Below are 20,925 nucleotides of genomic sequence, written 5' to 3'. Positions count from 1 at the left end.
GGAATGGCTTCCAGTGCTGAGAGGGGGTGGCTGCTTGGTTTGTCGCCTCCTCTATTAGAGCTGGAGACACTGACAGTGCTGGAATGAAGCCATGGCACACTCCTGGACTCTCTCGCATTGAGAAATCATCTGGAAAAGGTGTCAACAATCTCCAGGACAGGGAATTTCGCCCCAAACCACACCCAACAATGGTCTCATTGCAAGCAGGACAGTGACACGCTTGGGCCAGGATGGGAGTGACCGCTCCATCAGAATGATGGGAGATGGATTGACATGGTGAGATGCTCGAGTCCATCGGGCACAGAGGCAGGGTCAGCCCCGATCACACGGGGATGCTGCTCTGTTTTTTCTTTCTCTTATTAAATCCAGACTCACACAGAGATGGGGAGCAGACGACGGCACAATCCTGGCGACTATCCTTTTGAGAAGACATCTGGAAGGAACATCCAGCACTCTCCATGACAAGTAACATCACCCCAAACCTCATCCACCACTGTCCACAGAAATCAGGAAGGTGAAACGATCAGACTAGGACAGCAGTGACTGCTCCATGGAGACGATGGAACACGGAAAGCCACGGTGAGTAGCTGGAGACCCTCAGGCAAAGAAGTAGGGGCAGCCTTGTGTCTCAGGGAGGTGCTGCTCTGTTTGGTGATTCTCCTTTTGCAGCCAGAATCACACAGCGATGAGACCAAACCACAGCACACTCCTGGCCACTCTCCCCTTGAGAAAGCAGCTGGAAGGAAGAGCTGCCAATGCTCTCCAGGACAGGTAAGATCGCCCCAACCTACACCCCCAGTGGTCCACAGCAAGCAGGAAGCTGACAGAATGGGGGCAGGACGGGAGTGATCGCTGCATCAGGATGACGGAACAATGACAGTATCGGCGAGTTGCTTGATACTCTTGAGCAGAGAAGCAGGGGCTGCCCATGGTCAGAGGGAGGTGCTGCTTTGTTTTGTGCTTCGTCTCTTTCAGTCAGATACACACAGCGATTAGACCAGACCACAGCAAACTCCTAGCCTCTCTGCCCTCGACCACTGAACTGGAAGGAAGAGCTGCCAACGCTCTCCAGGACAGGTAGGATCGCCCCAACCCACACCCGCAAGGCTCTAACTGCAAGCAGGACGGTTACATGATCAGGGTAGGACAGCAGTGACTACTCCATCAGGACGATGGGACAGGGACAGCCTCGGTGAGTCCTGGTAGACCCTCGGGCACAGAGGCAGGGTCTGCCTGTGGTCACAGAGGGATGCTGCTCCGTGTGTTCTGTCTGTTATTAAAGCCAGACACACACAACAATTGGATGAGCCCACGGCATAATCCTGGCCTCTCTCCCATTGAGAAGTCAGGTGGAAGGAAGTTCCAGCGCTCTCCAGGACAGGTAAGATCTCCCCAACCCACACCCATCAGGCACTAACAGCAAGCAGGAAGGTGACACGCTCGGGCCAGGAGGGCAGTGACCGCTCCATGAGGACAATGGGACAGGGACAGCTTTGGTGAGTTGCTAGAGACCCTCGGGCACAGAGGCAGGGGCTGCCCATGTTAACAGAGGGATGCTGCTCTGTCTCGTGGTGCTTCTCTTTCAGCCAGAAACGCACAGCGATGGAACCAGACAACGGTATAATCCTGGCCGCTCTCCCCTTGAGAAGTCAGCCGTAAGGAAGAGCTCCCAACGCTCTCCATGACAGGTAAGAATGCCCCAACCCACACCCACCAGGTTCCATTAGCAAGCAGGACAGTGACATGATCGGGGTAGGACGGGAGTGACCGCTCCATCAGGATGACGGAAAATTGACAGCTTCAGTGAGTAGCTGGAGACCCTCGGGCAGAGAGGCAGGGGATGTCCATACTCGCAGAGAGATGCTGCTCCATTTGGTGCTTCTATTTTACAGCCAGAATCACACAGCGATGACAACAAACCGCAGCACACTCCTGGCCACTCTCCCCTTGAGAAATCAGCTGGAATCAGAGCTGCCAACGCTCTCCATGACAGGTAAGATTGCCCCAACCCACACCCACCACTGTCCACAGGAAGCAGGAAGGTGACACAATCAGGCTAGGACGGGAGTGAGCGCTCCATGAGGACGACAGGACACGGACAGTCTCGATGAGTAGCTGGAGACCCTCAGGCACAGAGGCAGGGGCTGCCCATGTTCACAGACAGATGCTGCTCTGTCTCTTGGTGCTTCTGTTTCAGCCTGAAATGCACAGCGATGGAACCAGACCACGGCACAATTCTGGCCGCTCTCCCCTTGAGAAGACAGCTGTAAGGAAGAGCTGCCAACACTCTCCAGGACAGGTAAGATTGCCCCAATCCACACCCACCAGATTCTAACAGCAAGGAGGACGGTGACATGATCGGGGTAGGATGGGAGTGGTCGCTGCATGAGGATGACCGAACAATGACAGCCTTGGTGAGTCACTGGAGACCCTCGGGCACAGAAGTAGGGGCTGCCCGTGCTCACAGAGGGATGCTGCTCCGTTTGGTGCTTCTCCTTTTGCAGCCAGATTCACACAGCGATGGGAGCAAACCACAGCACACTGCTGGCCACTCTCCCCTTGAGAAGTCAGCTGGAAGGAAGAACTTCCAATGCTCTTCAGGAGAGGTAAGATCCCCCCAAACCACTCTCACCAAGGTCCACAGCAAACAGGAATATGATTCGATTGGTCCAGGATGGCAGTGAGCACTCCAACAGGATGATGGGAGGTGGTCAGACTTGGTGAGATGCTCAAGAAGCTCAGGCACAGAGGCAGGGTCATCCTGTGGTCACACAGGGGTGCTGCTCCGTTTGCTCTGTCTGTTATTAAAGCCAGACACACACAGCGATGGGATGAGACCACGGCACAATCCTGGCCTCTCTCCCCTTGAGAAGACTTCTGGGAGGAAGAGCTGGCAACGCTCTCCAGGACAGGTAAGATTACCCCAACCCACACCCACCAGGCTCTAACTGCAAGCAGGACGGTGACACGATTGGGTCAGGATGGGAGTGACCGCTGCATGAGGATGACGGGACACGGACAGCCTCGGTGAGTCGCTGGAGACCCTTGGGCACTCAGGCAAGCGCTGCCCATGGTTACAGGGGGATGCTGCTCTGTTTGGTGCTTTTCCTTTTTCAGCCAGAAACGGCACAATCCTGGCCTCTCTGCCCTCAAGCACTCAGCTGCATGGAAGAGCTGCCAATTCTCTCCAGGACAGGTAAGAGCTCCCCAACCCACACCCACCAGCCTCTATCAGCAAGCAGGATGGTGACACGCTCGGGCCAGGAGGGCAGTGAGTGCTCCATGAGGATGATGGGACAAGGACGGCCTTGGTGAGTTGCTGGAGACCCTCGGGCACAGTGACTGGGGCTGCCTGTGTTGACAGAGGGATGCTGCTCCATTTGGTGCTTCTTTCAGCCAGAATCACACGGCGATTGGACCAGACCACAGCACAATCCTGGCTGCTCTCACCTTAAGAAGTCAGTTGGAATAAGAGCTGCCAATGCTCTCTAGGACAGGTAAGTTTGCCACAACCCATACCCACCACTGTCCACAGTAAGTAGGAAGGTGACACAATCAGGCCAGGACGGGAGTGACCGCTCCATGAGGACGACGGGACATGGACAGCCTCAGTGATTTGCTAGATACACGTGAGCAGAAAGGAAGGGGGTGCCCATTGTAATACACCATAAATGTTTGTTCATTGTCTTTTAGATTATAAAAACAAGGAGTTCTGTTTGAGGAGGGGGAGTTGCGAAAGCTCCCTGCTGAAGTAAGAAGCTGTATAATGCTTGGCTAGACACTATGAAAATTCTTTTGCTCAATGTAACAAAAAAAATAGAACCCCCTCCCCTTCTCTCTTTCTGCATCTCAGTTGCCTCTTTTGTTCAAACACACTGTTGTAACCATCATGTAACCATCTCCTTATAAGTTGTTAAACTAGTGTCTCAACATCCTGCCTTCCTGTCTCATGCTGGGCCAACATGACCAAATAAAAAAAGAAGTTGAACCACAACGCTGAGGAAGACTACGGCCTTCATTTTCACGACCACCAGAGGGACAGAGATGACCCCCTAGCAACAGTGTGCGCAGTCGCAGAACATACCAAGATGTGCTGCGTAATCCCGGAATAACCAAGATATAAAAAGGGACCCTGGCGGGGGTGAGGTGCGCGCCATTGTCAGAGCCGAGAATCCCCGGCCGCCCAAGGCTGTTTTACTTGCTGTTGCTTACTCAATAAATTCCTTTCTATGATTAATACAATGCTCTCTGAAAATTAATTAAGGGGGCAACTTAACTGGGCAACTAAGAGCCCCAGCCCTGGGGTTGCTGGGGAGGCCCAGAGGCACCTTTGTCCCAGCAGCTGTGGTGCCTTGTGAGAGGCTGCAGCTGTGGTGGCCATGCCCAGAGCTCTGCAGCAGCCTGTGGTGGGCACTGCCCTGGGGCCAGCCCAGCCTGGGCTGTTGGGCTGGGCTGGACTGGGCTGCACTGGGCTGCGGAGAGGGCATCGAAATAGGGAGAGGTGGGCAGGTGCTGGGCTAGGCTGGGCAGTGCCTGGCACAGGGCAACAGCAGCATCAGGGAGCAGTGGCAGCATTTAGGGGAGCGCTCCCAGCAGGGCTTGGTGCTGCAGAGCCAGGGCTTGCATGAAGGGAGCCCAAAGCTGCAGGGGCAGGGGAGAGGAGGCCGTTCTGGGCCCTTGCTGGCCTGGGCAGAGCAGGAAGAGGGCCCAGGGCCATCACTCGTCCCCTCACCGCAGCCTGCCAGGACCTGCAAGGCAGTCATGGAGAGTCCAGGGTCAGGCTCTGCAGTGTGGTCACACGCCCTGCGTGCCCTCCTCCTGCCATGCTCCATGCGGTAGCTGTAGCAGAGGGGACCCCCAGACAGCCCTTTCATGGGACAGTGACAACCACATCACCCCAGCCCTCTCCAGTGTCCTCTTTGTGGCTCTCTGATGCACAATAAGACCTCCCATTGTGTGCCGGCCAGCACATCTGCTGAGGGCCAGTGCGGCTGCTGCAGGGGCAGGGAACTCAGCATGGCCCCTGCAGCCCCCTGCCCTGGGCCTGCCTCTCCCCTTGGCCTCAGCCCCGGCCTTGTCTCTGCTGGCAGAAGCACTCTTGGCATGTGCTCCCTGGACTCCCCTCGCCTCCACAGAGCTGCTGTCCACTCAGGCTGCTGCCACAAACGTGTCCTCACAAGCAGCAGCACCCCTTGGGCTGCTTCTCCTGGCCTCCCCCACCCCACTGCCTTGACTCCTTGTCTCTGCTGGGTCCCCTCTTTGTCACCCAAATATGTCCCTTGGCTGACAGCTCCCTCTACCTTGACCCACAGGATGGTAAAGATGGGGTGGGACATATTACCATGATGTGAGGAAGTATTTTTGTAATCTGCATTGGTGATGGCACAAAAAGACACTTCCTTCACCAGTGATCTACATCCTTCTTCAGGAGAATTCTCAGGATCTCTATTCATCACAGGAGAAGAAATACTGATGGTCACCAGCACTTGCATTTCATTGCTTTCTCCATCATGGCGTACTCCCTCATCTTCCAGGCACTTCCACCCATCTCGAATAAACTATCTATATTGAATGTCCCCTTTCCAGATGCCTGTCATGACCTATGCACTTCCCATGGTTCTCCTGCTTCTTCCTCCCCTTACTCTTTGATCATTCAGATTTCTCTCACTGACCCAGTTTCTGCTTTGAGCTTCATTGAGTTCAAGGTTGCCCATCGATTAGCAGTCTGTCTAATTGTTTCTGTACCAAGCTCCTCATCATTTATCATTGAATTAAAATCTTATGGAATAATAGTAATCTTAATACCTATACTTTCCTATTAATTAGTATAAAACACTAAATTTACTTAATTTTAAGACCAGTGAGGTAAGCCTGACTGGAGACATACAAGATGAGGAGCTTGCTTTGCTGTTTGGAAAATTGCTGCATGTGTTCCTGTTGATTGTTTTAAAATAAGGAAAAACCCTTCTGTGCCTGTGTGCAGCCAGGTCTCTAAGGAAAGCAGGTGGGAGCTAGTGCAAGGGGGCTGTAACATCCAGCTGCAGACTTCAGTGCAGATGTCTGGTGTAAGGGAAAGGGATGCAAGAGCCAGGTGGGCAGTGAGAGAAGTGTCAGGGTTGGGGTTGTGAGGAGCAAGGTTGTCCATGCACTGTCAAACCTCAAGTGTCTGCTTTTCCACCTTTTTTTCACAGGAGAAGCCCTGGATTAATATAAATTGAAGAAAGGTGCTCAAAACTGAAATGCAACAAAATTCATCCTTTAAAATTAGAAGAGATGTTTATTAGGTGTTTTTTGAAATCTTCCTCCTTAACTACACCATGAAATCTCTCCAATTAGTTCTCAAGGTCTTGAAGACTTGAATAACACTATGGAAGACATATGTTTGCTTAGGAGTTTCTGCACTGTAATGAGTTCCATGGTGGATTTTGGTGCTCAGTCTGTGAAACTCAAGTACTGAGAGGAGAATGATGCAATTGCTTGAGCAAGTAAAGTCAGAAGGAAAAGTTGAAGTGACTTGGAGTATTAATGGGTCCCACTGAGGGCCGTTACCAAAAGATTCTCCTCAGGGACTCATTAGGGCAGATAATTGGAGGCCATGATTACAGATAGTCAAAGCACTGTGCTGAGAAAAGTCTGGGTTTGTTGTGCTGAAGTAAAAGGGCCAGGTCCTGACTCCAGCCACTAGAAGGGAATGTCCTGCACTCCCATGTCTGGCTCTGGGCTCTTGTTTGGGGTCTGTGGGATATGGTGGGCAGTGTGATGCCTCAAGAAGAACAATGGTATGACACCTCCCTACCTCTGCACAGGGTCTAAGAAAGCAATGAGCCCCCTTGCAATGACTGTATCTCATCTCCTCAGAAGCTCTATCCAAGGGGACAAAAAAGTCAGGGCTGCTGATGCCTACTCTTCTTGCCAGTGCCCACCTCTTTGTCCTCTCCAGACTTTCCTATGCTGCCCCACACTTTGCCCTATTTCCTTCAAATCTGCAGACACCCATCTCTGTTCTTCACCTTGCTTTCATCCTGGCATTTCCGTGGTTTCACCAATGTCTCGTCAACCCTCACCAGCTGTTCCTTCAAACACAAACCCATGGTCTGATCAAAGACACTCTTTGGGTGACCTCTAGCACCACAGCACAACTCTTTGAGGGACATTTTGTCTTCTTCATGGCCAGTGCCAACCTTCCAAGGTGCACTTTCTGGCAGGTTTTTCTCTCCTGCTCTTTCCTACTACCAAAGAAAGCTCCATCAGGGTGGAAACCACTCCTGAAGTAGGCATCACAACCTGTCATCCTTCTTGCATCCTGTCAACTAACCAGACAGAAGTCACCTCACCAGGATCTTCCAAGCCATGGTCCGGCTGCTGACCTTACAGACTTTTCTGCAGACACACCCAAGCCTTGTGCCTGCTGCTGTCCAGTCATGGACTCAAGCAGAAGAGACAGGACAACCCATATCTGAGCCTTTTTCTGTCTGGGTCCTCCTGGGAATGTAGGCAGAGGGGATCCCACAGTCAGCATGCCAACCCAGTGTCTTCTGCTGGTCTACCAGGACCACTGGCAGATGTCAGCTGAAAACTAGAGTTCCCGAGTATAAGTGTGACCTGTCAGCTGCTTCAGACAGAAGTGACCTCACAGTCCCTTTCTGTGACACGTTGCTGCTGCTGCCCTATCAACTGCAGAGACAGAACTGACCTCACAGTCCCTTTCACAGGCCAATTCCTCCTGCTATTTTGGGAGATCCTGAGATAGAGCTGAGCTCATCAGAGCATTCCCACCCATCTCCTCCTTGTGGCCTACAAGCTGATCAAATCCATGGCCCCTCACATTCATCTTTGAATGCCATGTGACTGCACAGCAATCTCACGGTTCCTGACCTGCCCCAAGGGAACAAGAACCTATGTTTAGGGTTAGGAAAAGGGTTAAAGGTGAGAAGGTTAATGCACAGGAAGATAGGCTTTGGATGATACTTATTCATTTATGGCATTAGGGACTATGGCAAACCTTTCTGGTTGAGACATTAAGCAGATGTTTAGTGGGAGGGTTTGGTGTTCTGCTTGTGGTGTCAGGTCTGTGGTTAGGGTATGGGCAAGCTCTTTGAGGGTTTTGTTTAGATCTGCAAGAAGACTAGGGATAAATAGAGCATTTCAATGGTATTGTTAAGGGCAGGGATGAGGATGAGCAAGAGAGGAAAGGTAATGGAAAGGGGTTATGGACTAATTTTGGCTTCAAGGGATATCATGGTCAAAAATTAGAGTGGTGGATTACTGTCAGGGTGTGGAGTGGCATTTAGATTTAGGTATTAATGTAAGAGGTTAAAATAGGGTAAGGGCCTCACATGACTGCTTCAAGTCAGCTTTATGGTGGGATCAACATTACCTGAATATTCTTACCTCTTCAAAATAGTTAGCTTCTGCTATCCAAGCTCCTCTTTCCTCCCCCAGATCTCACATCTCTCCTGGCCAGGCTCCTCTTGCCTTCGTTCTAAAGAAGTTTTTGCCAATATCCAACCTAAACCTCCTCTGGCACAACTTTAGCCTATTCTCCCTTGTCCTATAAAAGGGCACGTTGGAGAATAGACCAATGCCCACCTCGCTACAGGAGGATGAAGGGTGGGATGCCTCATGTGGATCCCATCCAGCCCTACTGACTTGTGTACATCTAAGTGCTGTAGCAGGTCTCCAACCATGTCCTCATGGATTATGAGGCCCACATTCTGCTCCCCATCCCCTTCCACCAGATAAGGGGGATGGGTACCTGGAGAACAACTGGTCTTGCCGCTAAAGACTGAGGCAAAGAAGGCATTAAGCAACTCAGCCTTTTCCTCATCTCTTGTCACTAAGTTTCCCCCCACATCCAGTAAAGGATGGAGATTCTCCTTAGTCCTCCTTTTTGTGTTTCTGTATTTATAAAAACATTTTCTGTTATCTTTAACAGCAGCAGTGAGAGTGAGCTCCAGATGAGCTTTGGCCTTTCTAATTTTGTCCCTGGAGATCCTCACAAGGTCCTTATAGTCCTCCTGAGTGGCCTGCCCTCTTTTCCAAAGGTCCTAAACCCTCTTTTTCTTCCTAAGCTCCAGCCACAACTTTCTGTTCAGCCAAGCCAGTCTTCTTCCATGCTGGCTCATCTTTGGGTACGTGGGTGTCCTGGTTTCAGTTAGAAAAGAATTTTCTTCCTAGTAGCTGGTGGAATGCTGTGTTTTGGCTTCGGATGAGAAGAGTGCTGATAACACCCCGATGTTTTAATTGTTGCAGAGCAGTGCTTACACCAAGCCAAGGACATCTCAGCCTTTTGCTCTGTCTTGCCAACGGGCAGGCTGGGGGTGCAGTAAGAGCTGGGAGGGGACAGACCCAGGACAGGTGACCCAAACTAGCCAAAGGGGTATTCCATACCATCTGACGTCATGCTAAACAATATATAGGGGTGGCTAGCTGGGTGGAGGGGGCAGGACTACTCGGGGTTAGGCTGAGCATCAGTCAGCGGGTGGTGAGCAATTGCATTGTGCATCACTTGTTTGTACATATTATTAGTAGTAGTGCTATTATCACCATTGTATTATTATTATTATTATTATTATTATTATTATTATTATTATTATTATTATTATTATTATTATTATTATTGTCATTATTTTCCTGTCTTATTGAACTGTCTTTATTTCAACTCACGGGCTTCACTTTCCATTTCTCTCCCCCGTCCCAGAGAGGGAGGGGTAGGGTGAGCGAACGGCTGCGTGGTGTTTAGCTGCTGGCTGGGTTAAACCATGACAGTGGGGATGGACAGACTGCTCCTGAGCCTTGAAGATTTCCTTCTTGAAGAGTGCTCATCCTTTCTGGACTCCTCTGTCCTTCAGAACTGCCTCCCAAGGCACTCTGCCAACCAGTGTCCTGAACAGCTCAAAGTCTGCTTGTAGAATGCCTCATCTGTCTCCTCATCCTGGTTTGGCGGTCAATAAGATATCCCCACCACGATGCCTGCCTTGTTGGCCTTCCCTCTGACCCTAACCCATAGGGACTCAATATTATCATTCCCAGATTCGAGTTCTGCAATGTCAAAACACTCCCTAATATAGAGCCACACCACCACCCCTTCTGTTCTGTCTGTCTCTTCTGAAGAGCCCATAACCAGTCATTGCAGCACTCCAATCATGGGAGTGGTCCCACCACGTTCCAGTGATGGCAACCAGGTCACAGCATGCCTTTTATTTCTTTTATTTCTTTGCTATTGAGCAATGGCTACAGTTATATTATATTGTACATGCAATAATAAAATCTCTGTTTATGGCCCAGAGGAATTAGGCACTTCAAATGTCACTCAGATGTCCCTCTGCCATCTCCAATATCACCTGGTGTCTGCCTCTGAACAGCTCCCTTTTGGCCTCTGTCTGCATTCAAAGTGCTGAAAGCTGAGACAAGCAGCTTACATAGAGCTGCCTGGTTTGTGCCCACCAGAACCAAGGAAGAGGAATCCCAACTCCAGTGGGATTCTGTGAGGCACGGGGAGGCAGCTAAGCCCCTTTCTAGGGGAATGACACAAAGGATGACACAAAGCCTTTTCCACATGCCTCCCTCACCTGGCTGTGGTCTCCCTGTTTCTCAGCACTGCCTTTTTTGCCTACCTGAAGCCCCTGTCTATGTCCTCTTCCTCCCTTAATCTTTTGCTGACAGTTCTGGACTCGGTGGTGCCTCCAGCAGTGAACCCCCTCATCTACAGCATGAGGAATCGGGAGCTCAAGGATGTAGTATGGAAAGTGATGACTGGAGATTTTTCAGAAGGAATAAACTGTCTGTGTTCTTAATGTTAACTGTATACATACCCAGAAATCTTTCTATTTGTTTATTTTTTTTTCCTTTTTTACTTTGCTTTACTTCTCATAGTGTTTCCCACAAAGAAATACCATTGTTCATACCTTCCTACACTGTATGTATCTGTCTCATGTGACTCCAAGTTTTTGTATAAATGGTGGGTCAGGCTTTCTGAGTATTTTAACAAAAGAAAGGACCATGCACTGAATTACTTGCCTGATACCCTTCCTTGTAGACCTGTGGTGGAGCTTCAGGGGCACGTGGCAGATTGCAGAGGTGGAGGGGAGAAGGGTCCTGCCACAGCAACATTGCCAGGGTGCAGCATTGCCAGGCTGAACCTGTGATTGTTCCCTGTTCTTGGACAGCACCCACAGAGATGGTGAATTCACCTGCCTCTGTACACAGTGGATGAGAGGGATGATGGCAGACAGGCTTCTTTCAGGAGGAAAGAGGGAGCTGCCAGGAGAGCCCAAGCACTCGGCAGGGACAGTGTGTGCCAGGGAGTCAATAGCACGTGGAGCCCATAGAGCACGGGCACGTCCCAGGTGGAGCCACCCTGAGGTGCTAAATCTGGGTGGGAAAAGGAAAAGCAGAGCTCTGCAACAACAGGGAACACAGCAGGCATAGAGAAAGCTCTCTGTTGAATTGGTTGTTATACCTCTGGTGAAATTTCATAGATTGAATACAGTGAATCACCCCAAAACATATCCTGACATTGGAAGTGAGTTGGACTCGATGATCCTTGTGGGTCCCTTCCAGCTCAGAATATTCCATGAGTCTCTGACTCTCAAGAAGGCCGGCTATCTGTGACGGCTATCCATGGCCAAGGAACCACTTGTGTGGGAGGCACTCAGTGGCAGTGCCCCCCACCAGCTGGCTCTGCCTCCCCAGCCTGGCTAGCACGGCCCTGCAGAGTGTCCCCACGGCCCTGTGCACCACAGCCCCCTTGCTCTGCAGAGCAGCACCACCAGCTGGGGGGTTGTGGGCAGCATGGGCAGGGGCTGCAGGAATGGCTGCTCAGGCCATAGTCTGCAAACTTACTGAGGGTACACTCAATCCCATCATCTAGGTATTAAATACCTTAATAAAGGTATTAAACAAGATAGGCCCCAGTACCAACCCCTGGGAGATGCCACTTGTAAAGGGACACCAACTGGACTTAACTCCATTAACCACAACCCTCTGGGCATGGCCCTCCAGCCAGTTCTTCACCCAGAGAAGACTATACACAGCCATGAGAGATGACCCAAAGGGATTAAATAGATGCTCCAATAGGTGTTCCAGCCCACCATCCCACTACCAAAAACACCTCCCAGCCTGCAGCAGAGGAGCCTGCTGGGGAAGAGCTGGAAGGCTGTGGGGACCCACTAGCAGGAGCTGGTGCCAAGTCCTGCCCAAGGGTCCAAGACATCTCCCTGTTCAGCTCTTTTACCTGATCTTTCCCTGCCTGTGGGTGCTGGGCAGGCATCCTTAGGCTCCATGGGGGCCCACGGCAGCAGAGGGTGGGCACTGCCAGTGAGTGTCTTCTGGGGCTTCCCAAAGATCCACTTTGTCTGGAAACTCTCTGTGGCTGGCAGGACAGAAATGTCTCTGTCAGGAATAGTGTCCAGAGACCAGGGGCTCTGTCAGCCCCAAAGCCAGACCCCGATCCTGCTGGCTCTAAGATGTGCCCCTTCCCAACCGCTGCATCTTTGAGCTCTTCTCCCCTCCATCAGCCTCAGGGAGACACCCTGACACCTGGGCAGGGAAGCACTGGACCTGGGGCAAAGCCCCCAGAGGGTTTTAATATGAGGAAATACCAACACACAGCATAAAAACAGGGGAATACCAAGAGGGCAAATACCCATGTGCGTCTGCTGACTGCCGGAAAAGGGACACCATTCCCTGGCACTCACGGCTCTCCCAGTGGCACTGAGCTCTCCTCCCTCCTGGCTGCACCCAGCTGCTCAGCAGGGCTGGGCTCTGCTGGCCTGGGGCTCTGGAACTCTTGTGCACGGGGCTCTGGTGTCACATCCTGGGTGTCCTCATGGGGACATGCCAGAGACACCTCTTCAACATCGTCATAGCCCGTGCTCCCCAGGAAAGGTGACGAGGTGTCTCCCTCAGCTCCAGGGACCCCAGCACTTCTCCGGGAGCGCAGGCTTCCCCCTGTAAGCATCAAGGCAGGCTGTTGTGGTTGGGCCTGTGGGGTGTCCCTCAGAGTTGTTTATCAGCTTCCTCGTCTTTACCAGACTGAGACATTCAGCCCATTCTCCAGCCCCCACAAAATGTCCCAGGACAGGTTCTCCATGGATGGTCAGGCTTTCAATATGGCATGGATTCTCCTAGGCCTGGGGTTGGCACCTAGGAAGTGGCAGTGCTGCATTGCCCTCTCACCTGTGACTGCATCCCTGCGCCCATCTCCTTCCTCTGGTGTCCTGGGCACTTCCCAGTCCCCCTGCCCAGGGACAGGATCCTCCCCAGGGTCAGAAACCTCCCCAGCATCATCATAGCCATCTGCTGGGTAACCTCCGGGCAGGACAGGGACATCTGAAAGGAGAGGGAAGGTGGTGGCAATGAGAAGAGATGTTCTGCAGAGCAGAGGATGGGAGGGTGTGTGGGGACACAGGGCTGACATGCTGCTGGTGTCAGGGTCACAGCAGAGCCTTCATGCTTCCAGCTGTGATGATAACACTCGGTGGCACTGCTGTCTGTCTGGTCTGTCTTATGAGAGGAGATATGGAGCCCTTCCTACCCCCCACCTCTTATCCCTGGGTGTGGCCCCAGACCATCCTCCTCCTCATGTGGCTGGGGTAGGGCTGCAGCTGGGTCAGGGACCCCTCTGAAAAGGAGGCTGCAGAGAGCTGCAGTGGGTGCTGTGGGATGAGCCCTGCTGCCCTGACTGGTGGTCAGCACTGCTGGGGATGGGCACCCACAGAGCTGGGGGTGCATGAGGAGGAGACCAGTTCCTTGGAAAGAGACAATTCTCAGAGGGACTCCAACAGCTGCCCTGGGAAAGCCCTTCACTTAGTCCTTGGTTCAGGGCCAGGCAGAGAGGAGCTATCCCCTCTGGGATGGGCAGAGCTGGTGGGGAGGAAGCTCCTCTTTGGGGCTCAACACCTGGATGCTCTCCCAAAATCCCCACAGCCCAGCGATTTTGGGGACCATGGGCAGGAGCTGCAGGACACAGCCCTGGTCTGGGGCAGGGAGAAAGGGCCCCGCAGATGTGCCTCCACAGGGACCTGCACCCACCTGAGAGACTGAACCTCGGCTGCTTCTCCCACGCCAGGCTGTAAGCGATCTCCTCGTACACGGCCTCAGCGAAGGGCTCCCCAGCTCTCCCGGAGCCTGGGGACAGAGGCAGGGCTGGTCTGGGAATGGGCAGAGAGGGACAGGACCCCACTGGGTTCCCTCAGCCCCATTCCCTAGGCCAGCACAGGGCTGTCCCCACAGCACAGCCCCACTGTGTTGTGTTGGCACTGCAACCACATCCCCAGGGAGGGCAGCATCCCCATGGAGATGGTCTGGGACAGAGTCAGCCTCGCACCATCCCTTTGGAGACAGCCCTTGTGCCCCTTTGGTCCCCAGGTCACATCCCAGTGCAGACCCTACACCAGTTCCCTCATTTCCCCTTCCCATGGAGCTGCTCCATCTCTGCCCCACACAGCAATAGCAAAGCCCGTGCCCTGTTTGCCCTGTTGGGGGGTGGCTGACACCACAGTGATGGACCCCGCTGCCCCATGCTCCTCCTGCCAGTGCTGCCCAGAGCACTGCCAGCAGTGCATCCTCCCCGTCTCACCCAGCCCAGCTCTCACATTTCTCTTCTCACCCCAGAACGGATGCCTCAGGCTCTGGGCTCTCTCCACCCCTTGATGTTGGTGCCCCATGGTCTGTCAGTCAGTGGGGCAGCACATGGGGCAGGAGGCAGCACAAAGCTCCGCCTGTACCCATCTCCAACACCCTCAGCACGCCCAGCCCTGCCAGGAGGCATCTCCCCCCCAGGACCACTGGGGAAGGACCCACCTCTGCGCCGAGCCCTGGCGCTTCGCACCTGCCCAGCCAGGAGGGCCAGGAGCAGGCAGAGGAGGACCCCCAGGATGATGCAGATGACAACAGGCACCGAGATTCTATCGCTGCTGGTGGTCAGACGGCCTCGTGGGGGATCTGCATGGGCAGAAACATGGCAGGGGCAGCATCAGACAGAGGCTGGGGGCAGGACATGCCACTCCTGACCACACAAGGCAGCAGGGGTTGGGGGGGCGGATAGGGCTGGGTGATGGGGCAGCTCCCACCCTGCTGGGTCCATCACAGACTTCTCCCAGCTGCTTCGGCTTTCTGGGAGTCTCACAGCCCAGCAAGGAGCCCCTTCCCCTGGCTGTGGGTCACAGCGTGGACATGGACAGCCCCAGCCCTGGGGAAGGACAGCTTACCTGCTTGCAAGGGGGGTGTTGCTGTCCTGGGTGCAGCTGCAGGGGAGCAGAGGAGCTGGGCTGAGAGGCTGGGGCTGTGGCACCAGGCAGCCTCCCTGGCAAATGACCCCAGCATGTGCCACCTGAATTGTCCCTCCTTTGGGGCTGGGCAGGGTGGCAAGGACAGGGCCCAGCACCACTGCTCTGGGCTGCTCACAGGACAGTGCAGGCAGCCCAGGGGATGTGCTGGCACATCCAGCCCCACTGAGGCTGCTCCCCACCCAACACCAGCCCCCCACTCTGCAGAAACATCCTTGCTCAGGCCAGCAGCGGGGCCATGCCAGGATCCAGCAGAGCGGACGCCCAAGACAGCTCCTTGCCAAGCCCCCAGCCATGTCTCCCAGCCCCACTGCTCACCTGAGCAATGCACAGCCGCATCTGCCTTATGCTGGCAGGCACCGCTGTCCCCTGGCTGGGCCCAGCAGTCCTGCAGAGACAGCTCCGTCCCCCTGCACTCCATCAGCCACATGGGGCCCGTCCCCTCTCCAGCAACAGCCTGGCCCAGGGCATAGACCGCGGGGCCACAGCCCAGCTGCCTGCACGCCACCTCGGCATCCCGCATGTCCCAGGCATTGTCACACAGCGTCCCCCAGGTGCCGCGGTGCCAGATCTCCACTCTGCCCGAGCAGCCGTCCTTGCCTCCCACGGTGCGGATCTTCTCCCTGTCTGGGGAGGCAGCAATGTCCCATGGCACCAGGACAACTGGGGGAGCCCTGCCAGGTGAGGGGGGCACGTGCAGGGGCAGCTCCCTACCTGTGCAGCTGGTGGAGTTGGGGCATGCAGCCACCTGCGGCCTTTCTGTCCATGTCCCAAAGGAAAGAGAAGTTGGGCTGAAAAGGGCTGCTCTGGGGGTCATGCAGAAGAGAGCAGAGCTGACCTCTGCTCACACGTCCCCATGCTGCCTGGGTCAGGGCAGCAGCAGAACCCTGTTCACTCAGGGGACACACACGGCACTGCAGGGGGGAACCAAGTGCTCGGCCCCACAGGGTCCCTGGTTCACAGAGCAGCAGGAGGCTGTCCCAGGAGGGGGGACTCCTGAAAGCCCTGCATGGTCTCCTCTCAGACCTTGCCTGCAGTTGCCTCTGCATCCCCCAGGGAGCTGCTGGCAGCCCGGCTGTTTGCTGCTGGTGGACATGGGTGGCTCTGAGAGCTGAAGTCACCTTTGTACCACCAGCAGCAACAGGGTCTAAAGCAGGAAGTCAAAGCCTCTCTGGGTTCCTTCTCTGCATTTCACCATGCCCAGTGGGCAACAGAACCTGGTGCCTTGATGGCTCAGATTTACCATTGCAGGTGATGTTGGCCTCTTCTCGGCGGTCAGTACACGACTGCGGATGCCAAGAAGCAGAGGGACACTGCCAGAAGGAGCTGTTTCTCTTCCCACACTCCACGCGATCCAGCCACGCGGTGCCAGACAGCTCAGCATAGCTAGAATCTGTTACCAGTTCCCCTTCATTCCCACAGCCCAGCTCCTTGCACACCAGTGACACCGTCTCGGTGGTGATGGAGTTGGAGCAAACGCTGCCCCACGTCCCGTTGTAGAAAACTTGCAGGTGCCCAGAGCAGCCGTCACTGTTCTCCAGCCTCAGGGCCATGAACTCTGGAAGGAGGAGAGGCCCCAGGGACATCCTTGGATGTCAGCCACTGATGGCCTTGGCCCTACCTGGTTCTGCCCTCACCCAGCCTAACTGGCCCCAGCTCAAAGCCCCACTCCCAGCACAGACCTGAGCAGATGACTCCCGCGTCCTCCTTGTGCCTGCAGTTGTGCTGCCCCCAGGCCTCGGCAGGGCAGTCCCAGAGAGCAGCTTCGGCCCCGGAGCAGTTGACGCCATCCAGCCAGATCTGCCCGGAGCCCTCCCCAAACCGAGCAGAGCCGGCTGCCTCCAGGGCCCCTCCACAGCCCAGCTGGCGGCAAACGACGGCGGCGTCGGCCAGGTCCCAGGCGTTGTCGCAGACGGTGCCCCAGCGCCCCTGGTAGTAGATCTCCACTCTCCCGGCACAGCGCCCGGCCCCGTCCACCAGCCGCACCCGCTGGCTCCCTGCAGCAGGGAGAATCCCAGCCGTCAGGGGCTGGCTGCCCTCCCAGCCCCACACCTGGGGGACGTGCAGCACCACTCACCCCGGCACACGACCCCCACGTCCTCCATGATCCCTTCTGCTGGTGTGCTCTGAGGCAGGGAGGTGTTGCAGAGGCTCAGGTTAGCCTCGTGCCCTGCACACCGCACCCCACGCAGCCCCACAGGGCCTCGTCCTCGCTCGGCCCTCACGGGGGTGTAGGCTGCCTCTGCCTCTCCGCACTGCAGCTGCCGGCACACCACGCTGGCCTCCTGCATGTCCCACTGCTCATCCAGGACTCTGCCCCACGTCCCGTGCTGGAAGACCTCCACGCGCCCATCATACCGGCTCTCTCCACCCACCAACCGTACAGACATGTTGCAGGCCGGGCCTGATGAGAGCAGAAATTCAGCCTGGTGCTGCAATGGGGTCCAAAACTTTGTGTGGCCGTGTCACACACCAGGGGCAAATGGACTTTGCAGCACTGCCCGGCACTCACCTGAGCAAATGACAGCAGCAGCGTTCTCCTGGGAGCACGGCGAGGCCCCCAGGGCAGTCACCGGGCACTGCCCCACGTGGGCTTCAGTCCCGTCACAGTGGAACGAGTCTCTCCAGACGGGGCCGGTTCCTCTCCCAAAATGCCCTCCTCCAGGAATGGACTCAGCAAAGCCACAGCCGAGGTGCCGACAGAGAACGTGGGCGTCCGAGAGGTCCCAGCGGGAGGCACACAGGGTCCCCCATGTCCCCAGCACCTCCACCTCCACCCTGCCCTCACACGCTGTGCTGCCGTTCACCAGCCTGAACCCTGTGTACTCTGGGGACAAAGGAGGGTGAGAGAAGCAACATTTGTGCTCCTGTTCCCACAGGATCTGCAGGAGAGGCCAAAGGGACAACGTGCCTTTCTCCTCCTGCAGCACTCTCATTTTAGGGCTGCAGACCACCACCTCACCCCACCTTTTCCCCACCCACCACAGCCCAGTGCCCACCCTGCTCTCCTGCCCCCACCACAACCCCAGTGGCCATCATCCCACCCTCCCACCCCAAGTCCTTACGTGTGCAGGTGACATGAGTGCCATTGCTGTGGGTGCAGGGCTGGTCCCTGGTGGCCGCCGTGGGGCAGAAGGAGAGGACGGATTCATTCCCCACACACTGCAGCTCTCTGTCCCAGACAGGACCGGCCCCTTCTCCCAGCTGAGCTGCCCCATGGACAGACAGGGCTGTGCCACACTGCAGCTCCCTGCACACCACCTCGGCAGCTTTGGCACCAAAGTGGGAGTGACAGACAGCTTTCCACTGGTCCCTGTCGTGGACCTCCACACTTCCTGAGCAGGGGCTGTCCCCTCCGACCAGCCGCACAAATCCTGGAGCAACCAAGGAGACCTGTGAGTTCCCAGAGCCCTCTGGCACTTCTGTGCCCACCTCCCACCTCAGCCCTAAGGTGGCCACATGCAGAGCCCCACGGCCAGCCCAGCAGCTCTCAGGGGGTACTGATGGCACAAAGAGATTCGGGACCTCCCTGCTGCTTCTCAGAAACCAGCCCAGCACCCATGTCCTCTTTTCCAAGCCCCCAGCTGCAGACACCGCTCAAACTGCTGCTGCCCGGAGTCCCTGGGCTGCCTGGCCCCAGACCCAGCACTGCAGCACCTGCAGCACGTGGGCCCACGGAAACAGGCCCAGGAACTCAGGGCTACTTCAGCCTGCTCTGCCCCACAAGGCTCAGGCCAGTTAGAAGAAATCCTTGGATCTGCCAAAAAGCCCCCCTCTTCCCAGGGAATGTTGGGAACTCCTGTTAGATAGGGCATATCGGGGGATCCTCCGCAAAGGGGGGTCCTCCGGCAGGGACAGTGTGGTGCTGGGCATGCACGTCCCCAGCCACCTACCATGCATGGGTCAGAAAAGCAGGCAGAGAGCAGCCCTGGGTTTACACGAGCTCCTGGTGTGAGGGCAGGCAGAGAGGAGAGCCAGGAGGTGCTGGCACAGCCCCTGGGGCACAGGGCAGGCAGGAGAGGCTGAGCAGTGGGTCAGCACTGCCTGGAGGGGCCATGTCACTGGGGGCTGCCTCTCTTGGGGGGACCCTGGGACAGGAACAAGGTGCTGCTTGCCACCCTGCTCCTCTGCACAAGCCCAGTGCTCCTGCCCTCTGAGCAGCCCCTCTGCTTTGGCCAACGTTCTCTTGGCTGCTGGGGGTACAACCCAAAAGTCCTGGGCCATTGCACGCCCTTCCCTGAGGCTGCTGGTGGCTGGGGGAGCTGCTCTAGATTCGCCTGGCATAGGGACCAGCCTGCCAGACAGGGCTTGGGTGAATGGAGGAGAAAGGTGGGAACCAGGCAGCACAATGGGGAAGGGTGAGGGCTTTCCTTTCCCAGCCCCGGTCACCTCGCTAGGCTTGGCTGCTCCAGCTTCAAGGCCAGGCTGGGTGTGCTCCCACTGGGCTTTCCCCAGGGACAAGGGACACCAGCAGTGACAGACCCAGCTCAGAGTGCAACTTGACACACAGAGCCATGTTCTGGTGTCCACTTGTTTCCTGAGATCACAGCCAGATCCCTTAGAAGTGTCCTCGTCCCAGAAGTAGGGAACAAGTTCAGTCCTTACCTGAGCATGTCACTCCAGCATCCCAGCTGTGAACGCAGAGTGTTTGACCCCATCCCTTGTGGGTGCAGTCAGACAGGGCAGACTCGGTGCCACGACATTCAACATCATCCATCCAAACACGCCCAGATCCCGGCCCAAAGTGTGCGTACGAAAGAGCTTTGAGAGCAACCCCACAGCCCAGCTGCCTACAAACCACTGCAGCATCGGTCTTGTCCCAGAAGGAATGGCACACGGTCCCCCACTGGCCCTGATATTTCACCTCCACTCTGCCAGCACAGCGACTGCCACCATCCGCCAGCCTCACCTCTGCAGCCCCTTCAAACACCAATACAGAAAGGGTCAGGAGAGTTTTGAGCCCCACATTACAGGTCTGTGAGGACCCCCTCCCGAGGCAGACTCCCAGTTCCCACGGTGGGATTCCTGTCCCCATAGGCTATCTCAGGGGCAGTGGGGGGTTCCTCCTCTCCCCATGGGCTATGCTGGGCTGGGGGTACCCAGTTCTAGCCCTCCTGGGCCATTTGCTGCCCCACAGCCCTCAGCACCTCCTCCCACCCCAGAGGACCCCTGCCCCCACCCATGCCCACCCCCACACAGCCCCCAGCCCTGCACAAGGCTTCCACTCCTCCCCATCCCAGTGTCCCCCAAACAGACCCATGCCCCTGAGCAGCTTCCATTGCCCATTGTCTGCCACAGGCACCTCCCAAACCCACTGTCTGGGTTGACCACAAGGATACCAACTGCCCACGTCCCTTCCACATCCCTGCTGTCAGACTGGCCCCTGTGCTTGACCAGGGTCCCCAAGAAGAACACCTCTCGGTGCAGATGCCCCAGTCCCCTTCTGTTAATGGGACACAACCTGCCCTCCTGGAGTCAGTGCTTCCCCTGATCCCAGGGGCAGGGAACAGCACACAACCCCCCTGGGGCATCCCAGACATTGGCTGTGCCCTGGAGCTCACTGAGGGCTGCTCTCACTGTCTGAGACTCCTCCAGATACAGAGGCACAGTGCTGGGGAACAAGGGGTCACAAAAG

At 55.6% G+C, this 20,925-nt stretch overlaps 1 protein-coding gene across 1 annotated transcript in view; it reads right to left on the bottom strand.

Annotated features, from left to right (window-relative positions):
- Positions 1–18,326, bottom strand: part of LOC309891581 (scavenger receptor cysteine-rich type 1 protein M130-like) — a gene marked incomplete at both ends in the record, with an annotated part of 29,977 nt that extends 11,651 nt beyond the window's left edge. Inside the window, 9 exons of the mRNA XM_082785935.1 lie at positions 13,180–13,373; positions 14,035–14,130; positions 14,806–14,946; positions 15,609–15,917; positions 16,534–16,848; positions 16,973–17,287; positions 17,368–17,694; positions 17,803–18,117; positions 18,290–18,326. Of these exons, the coding sequence (XP_082642061.1) occupies positions 13,180–13,373; positions 14,035–14,130; positions 14,806–14,946; positions 15,609–15,917; positions 16,534–16,848; positions 16,973–17,287; positions 17,368–17,694; positions 17,803–18,117; positions 18,290–18,326 (2,049 nt within the window). The remainder of the gene's footprint in view (positions 1–13,179; positions 13,374–14,034; positions 14,131–14,805; positions 14,947–15,608; positions 15,918–16,533; positions 16,849–16,972; positions 17,288–17,367; positions 17,695–17,802; positions 18,118–18,289) is intronic.
- Positions 18,327–20,925: the final 2,599 nt, after the last annotated feature.

Source organism: Aythya marila, assembly GCF_965140915.1.
Source record: "Aythya marila genome assembly, contig: HAP1_HAP1_SCAFFOLD_158, whole genome shotgun sequence".
NCBI classification, from domain to species: domain Eukaryota; kingdom Metazoa; phylum Chordata; class Aves; order Anseriformes; family Anatidae; genus Aythya; species Aythya marila.
The sequence above is the reverse complement of the archived record's forward strand: the minus strand, read 5'-3'. Positions and strand labels throughout refer to the sequence as shown.